The sequence below is a fragment of the Gasterosteus aculeatus genome, chromosome 10 (assembly GCF_964276395.1).
Source record: "Gasterosteus aculeatus chromosome 10, fGasAcu3.hap1.1, whole genome shotgun sequence".
Classification (NCBI taxonomy): Eukaryota; Metazoa; Chordata; class Actinopteri; order Perciformes; family Gasterosteidae; genus Gasterosteus; species Gasterosteus aculeatus.
Window position 1 is genome coordinate 17004843 of NC_135697.1, and position 6000 is coordinate 17010842.

At 47.0% G+C, this 6000-nt stretch overlaps 1 protein-coding gene across 1 annotated transcript in view; it reads left to right on the plus strand.

The window, feature by feature from the left end:
* grin2da (glutamate receptor, ionotropic, N-methyl D-aspartate 2D, a) overlaps positions 1–6000 on the plus strand; it is a 65806-nt gene that overhangs the window by 23890 nt on the left and 35916 nt on the right. The window contains exon 6 of the mRNA XM_078081347.1: positions 50–164. Within this exon, the coding sequence (XP_077937473.1) occupies positions 50–164 (115 nt within the window). The remainder of the gene's footprint in view (positions 1–49; positions 165–6000) is intronic.

Consider the following 6000-nt stretch of genomic DNA (forward strand, 5'->3'; position numbering starts at 1 on the left):
ACGTGTTAAAAATGAGAAAATGTCACGTCTGTGTTCTATCTCCTCTCAGGTACTTCACCAACATCTCCATCGGTGGGCGGGACTATTCCTTCAACAGTGACGGCTACCTGTCCAACCCGCTGCTCGATGTCATCTCCTACACCAACGGGCGGGGCTGGGAGGAGGTCAGTACACAGCTGTGCGTCCGAGCCGACTCTCGTCGCGCGGCGGCTCGACGGGCCCAACCCCAATTTCACGGCCCGTCAAACACGCTGAGTCATCGCTGCTCAGCTTCTCCCTTCTGCTGCCCACTGTCTCCCAGATGTCTTTAGCGCTGCCCCCGTCCCTCGGCTCGTTCGGTTGCGGGTCGTTAGCCTGGTTAGCCGGCGCTAACTCACGGTTCGATTTCCTCCCCGTCGAGTGCACGTGCAGCGGGTTTTACGGTAACGGCAACACAAGCCGGGATCTGCCCTCCTCCACCTCACACGAACAAGTAAACCTCTGACCTTCCACAGCGCGATATGTTCACAGACCAGAGCGAGCTCAAGACCCCCCCCCCCACCCCCCTCGGATGGATGATAACGAAATAGAGAAATGGACCTTTGAAAGAGAGGATAACACCTAAATCTTACTCATCGGTGGCAAACTTCTCCTCCTAGGAAGCTAAACTTCCCCCTGAAGGTGCATCGCCGTGTATTCAGGGTTCTCATCGGATTGCATTAAGTAAGACTGAGCGAGTACGTGATGAAAGACGGGTGAGGATTTGTTGTGATGACCTCTTTGATTCCTCACTTTTGACTTCAAGCCAAAGAGCAGAACGCGGCCTCGGCTCTTCAACCCGTGGAGTCCACACAGGGGTTTGCAACGCTGCATTCATCGCGCATGATATCATCCGCAAATCACCCCGATGCCGCTTTGCAGACGACAACGCGCCTCAGACATTCAGATCACGGAGAGTAATGTTCCCGACGATGCTGAGTGTAAAAGCTGAAAAATAGGCAGCAGTCAAGGAAACAAACAGGCGCTGCCTCTCATCATTTGATGAACTAGGGGCATTTTTTTGGGCTCCTCGCTCTGCTTGCATTCGGTGTTTGAGTTCAACACGTCCTGCCTGATATTCCTCTGACAGCATTCAACCTCACGAGCAGCAGCGGGCTGCAAACTGCTCCGTAGGTGGGGTTGATGGAACCACCCTGGGCCTCGCCACCACAGTGCAGGCCGGGATGCTGACGGAGGAGACAGGTTACTGTGCTCCATGGGGTTTGGAAAAGATGGAAGGAGAATGTAGCTGGCAGAAAAACCACCAGATTTAGTTTGCATTGCTGCTCTGTTATAAGATGTTCATGCAACCCAAAGGGGAAATAATCAGCGTACCTGTCTTACTCCAAACAAGCATTTCACAATATTTAGTCATTTATTAGTGGAAAAGTCACACTGTGCTTGATCTGGTGCACACAACATGCACATTTAACGCTGTTAAGTACACTGACGCATCATCCCCGGCAACGTCTGAGTACAGAGCATTTCAGCATCTTTTAACCTAAAATCTCTGCATTTCTTGCTCAAACAAAAATGTTAGTTGTCAGTCTTATTAAGAAAGCTCTTTAAATCAGTCCAGATGAAAACCACATGAGAGTGCAAATGGAGATCCAACAAAGCACAATTCCACTCAATTCAATTTACTTTGTAATGCCCCAAAAAACCCAAATGTGCCTCAGAGGGCTCTACAATCTGTTCACATTGTCATTGGTCCTGGAACCCTCACACCCCCCAAAAAGGTAGGTACTTTATAGCAGCAGAGGAGGGAACTTCTATTAGGAACTTTCATTTTTAAAAGCGTCGAAAAACAAATTATCTTTGTGAAACACCTTCTGTTCTTTAGTGGGATAAAGACTCTCAAACTATGTGACGGGCTGCAGTTTGAGGATGAATTCAAGTGGTTTGCGTCGGTTAATCTCTTCCTCTGTGGTTTGAGGGCTTTGGCCTGACGGATGAGGGTCCAGCAAAGGACAAACCGTGTCGACACGACCCCCTCAGACACCAGGACTCGCCCTCAGTTGCCTGGCGGCTCTCTTCAAGTACAGTTGCGTGGCGGTTTCCCAGACGTTCGTTCGCTGAATTAACCTTTCCTGAACCGAATCGGGGAGGATGTTTGGCGAGCACAGCAACCTTGGGGCAGACGAACAAGAGCTGACTGCAGATTCGCGACTTTATTCATCAAGAGTCAGAATATTCAGAGACTTCTTCCTGCTTTTGAGCGAAGAAAACATTATGGGAACTTTTGTAATTACAACCAGGTTTTGTAATTAACCTTTTTCCGACTTTCTGCACCTCAAACCTTATGAAGCACACAAAGTGAGTAATTTGTCTGGAATTTCTTCTATTTACCTTCTGAAATGAATATATTGCATCTCCCTAAAGCAGTCGATGTTCACGTCTATGGAAGCATCAGTTGGGATGTTTTGCTAAATATTCCATACAATGCACGGAAAACACAAAACATTGACTTTCTCATTTCAATCATCTCATGTTGTTTCCAGTATTAAATGCAATTCTTTTCTGCATCCAAACCTTTCATTGATACTCAATAAAACATTAGTAGGTTTATTTGTGCTTCATGCAGGTCACATTGGAGTTGAAGAGGTTCTTCTGTTCTTGCTTTTTTGTTGTGGTTCTTCTGCCAGCTTTTGTCTTCCCACTATGTGAGCATCTCGTGGATCTCCGGTTGTTACGTGATGCAATGATAAAGTCATCTTACATTTGTTGGTTCTTTGAGCCCAAATGTAAGCAGGGAAACATCCAGTGGATCAATGAGAGAACAAGACAGGACAGTCTCGACCTCACAGAGCTCAATCTCATCCCAGTTTTAAGATGCCATAAGAACTACATCTTCACAGTGATAACAATATATCTGCAAGAAGAGTTGTTAATGGTTTACCGTTATTCAGAAGCAGGTCTTAAAACCGACGTCCTGGCCTCACTGCCCACAAACCGATGAATTGATTCTAGCTGCCGTAACTGCTCAAGGTCCAGTTCACGAATGATAATATTCGTTTGATACCGCAGCGCAAATGTGCCCATAAAGTTTTGCCGCTGTGCGCAGTTTGCCCCTTTTTTTATGCGCTAATTTCAACCCATTAATGTGGAAAGGTATAAACATTGACTTTTCTCCAAGAAGCAAGGAGCCATAACAAAGCCGCTAGGCTTCAGAAGCTTCCCTCAAAACAACAGCACATTGAACATTCAGGTTTGCAGGTCTGAAGAAATGTGCTCAAGAAGAGAATAATACTGACGCTGTCACTGCGCGTGTCCGTTGCTGATCTTTGTGAATCCGACCAAAAGTTGATTTTCCATTTGCTGCGCAGCACAGATGTTAATGTTCTGAGTCATTTTAACATGAAATACGTTTAATGTTGCAATAAAATGTCAAATAACCAGATAAACAAAGAAAAGGGACAAATTAAATCATTTCAAATTGAAAATTGTTTTAGGGATTTATCAACATTTTCTGACATATCACAAAGCTTTGTTACCTTGTAGAAGGAAACCATATTAACAGTGATTCGGCCCTTGCAAGGAAAGTCTGCTGCTCAGAGAGCTGTGAGTTTTAATTTGACAGAAGAGGAGCCGCCAAGCTGAAGGGAACAGAGAAACCAAATCAAATATTACCTAAAGGTTTCGCTTGCGTTTGGGTAAATCATGTCAGAATCCCTCGAAAGGAGCGGTGGCCGGATCAGAGAGCATTAACTGCAAAAAGCAGTTATTTTCTAAGTGTGTGCACGGTGAAATGCTGAATTATTGATTCCTGCTGGTAGTGCGCCCCAAGCTATCGAGGAGTGCTTCAGTTTAATGATTGTAATGTTAATGTCAACGGTGGGCAGGAAGGGTGGAAAATAATTGACTTTGGGTACATTCTTTTAAGAAGGGGGATTGCAGTGAATACCAAAATGACATCTGTGTCCTAAGGGTTTCCTTTTCTTATGAAGCGTTTTTGTGTAGAATCTGCTCTGTCATTCAGATGTAATTATGACTTCAACTTTCTTACATTCAGTTGGGTTTAGTGTTGCTGTTGTTATTGATAAAATCCCCAAAGTCTGCTGAGCTCCATGAGAGGAACAAAATACCAACTTACACTTCTGCTGAGCTGACAATTCAAGGGTGTGTGTGTGTGTGTGTGTGTGTGTGTGTGTTTTGTTGTGTTTGGTGTTTAAAGGGCGATCGAGAGCATTTACTTCAGGTAATGCTGTTTTGTTGCAAGCTGAACCGTCGGGTGGAGCTGTTATGAACCGTCAGGGTGGAGCTGTTATGAACCGTCGGGTGAAGATGTTATGAACCGTCGGGTGGAGCTGTTATAAACTGTCAGGGTAAAGCTGTTATGAACCGTTGGGTAGAGCTGTTATAAACTGTCAGGGTGGAGCTGTTATGAACCGTTGGGTAGAGCTGTTATAAACTGTCAGGGTGGAGCTGTTATGAACCGTCGGGTGGAGCTGTTATGAACCGTCGGGTGGAGATGTTATGAACCGTCGGGTGAAGCTGTTATAAACCGTCATTGTGGAGCTGTTATGAACCGTCGGGTGGAGATGTTATGAACCGTCGGGTGAAGCTGTTATAAACCGTCATTGTGGAGCTGTTATGAACCGTCGGGTGGAGATGTTATGAACCGTCGGGTGGAGCTGTTATAAACTGTCAGGGTGGAGCTGTTATGAACCGTTGGGTAGAGCTGTTATAAACTGTCAGGGTGGAGCTGTTATGAACCGTCGGGTGGAGCTGTTATAAACCGTCAGGGTGGAGCTGTTATGAACCGTCGGGTGGAGATGTTATGAACCGTCGGGTGAAGCTGTTATAAACCGTCAGGGTGGAGCTGTTATCAACCGTCGGGTGGAGATGTTATAAACCGTCAGGGTGGAGCTGTTATCAACCGTCGGGTGGAGATGTTATGAACCGTCGGGTAGAGCTGTTATAAACTGTCAGGGTGGAGCTGTTATGAACCGTCGGGTGGAGCTGTTATGAACTGTCGGGTGGAGCTGTTATAAACCGTCAGGGTGGAGATGTTATGAACCGTCGGGTGGAGATGTTATAAACCGTCAGGGTGGAGATGTTATGAACCGTTGGGTAGAGCTGTTATGAACCGTCGGGTGGAGCTGTTATGAACCGTCAGGGTGGAGATGTTATAAACCGTTTGGTGGAGATGTTATAAACCGTCAGGGTGAACCGTCGGGTGGAGATGTTTTGAACCGTCGGGTGGAGATGTTTTGAACCGTCGGGTGAAGATGTTTTGAACCGTCGGGTGGAGATGTTATGAACCATCGGGTTGAGCTGTTATGAACCTTCGGGTGGAGCTGTTATGAACCGTTGGGTGGAGATGTTATGAACCGTTGGGTGGAGCTGTTATGAACCGTCGGGTGGGGATGTTATGAACCGGCGGGTGGAGCTGTTATGAACCGTCGGGTGGAGATGTTATGAACCTTCGGGTGGAGCTGTTATGAACCGTCGGGTGGAGATGTTATGAACCGTCGGGTGGAGCTGTTATGAACCGTCGGGTGGAGATGTTATGAACCGGCGGGTGGAGCTGTTATGAACCATCGGGTGGAGATGTTATGAACCGGCGGGTGGAGCTGTTATGAACCGTCGGGTGGAGATGTTATGAACCTTCGGGTGGAGCTGTTATGAACCGTCGGATGGAGATGTTATGAGCCGTCGGGTGGAGCTGTTATGAACCGTCGGGTGAAGATGTTTTGAACCGTCGGGTGGAGATGTTATGAACCATCGGGTTGAGCTGTTATGAACCTTCGGGTGGAGCTGTTATGAACCGTTGGGTGGAGATGTTATGAACCGTTGGGTGGAGCTGTTATGAACCGTCGGGTGGGGATGTTATGAACCGGCGGGTGGAGCTGTTATGAACCGTCGGGTGGAGATGTTATGAACCTTCGGGTGGAGCTGTTATGAACCGTCGGGTGGAGATGTTATGAACCGGCGGGTGGAGCTGTTATGAACCGTCGGGTGGAGATGTTATGAACCGGC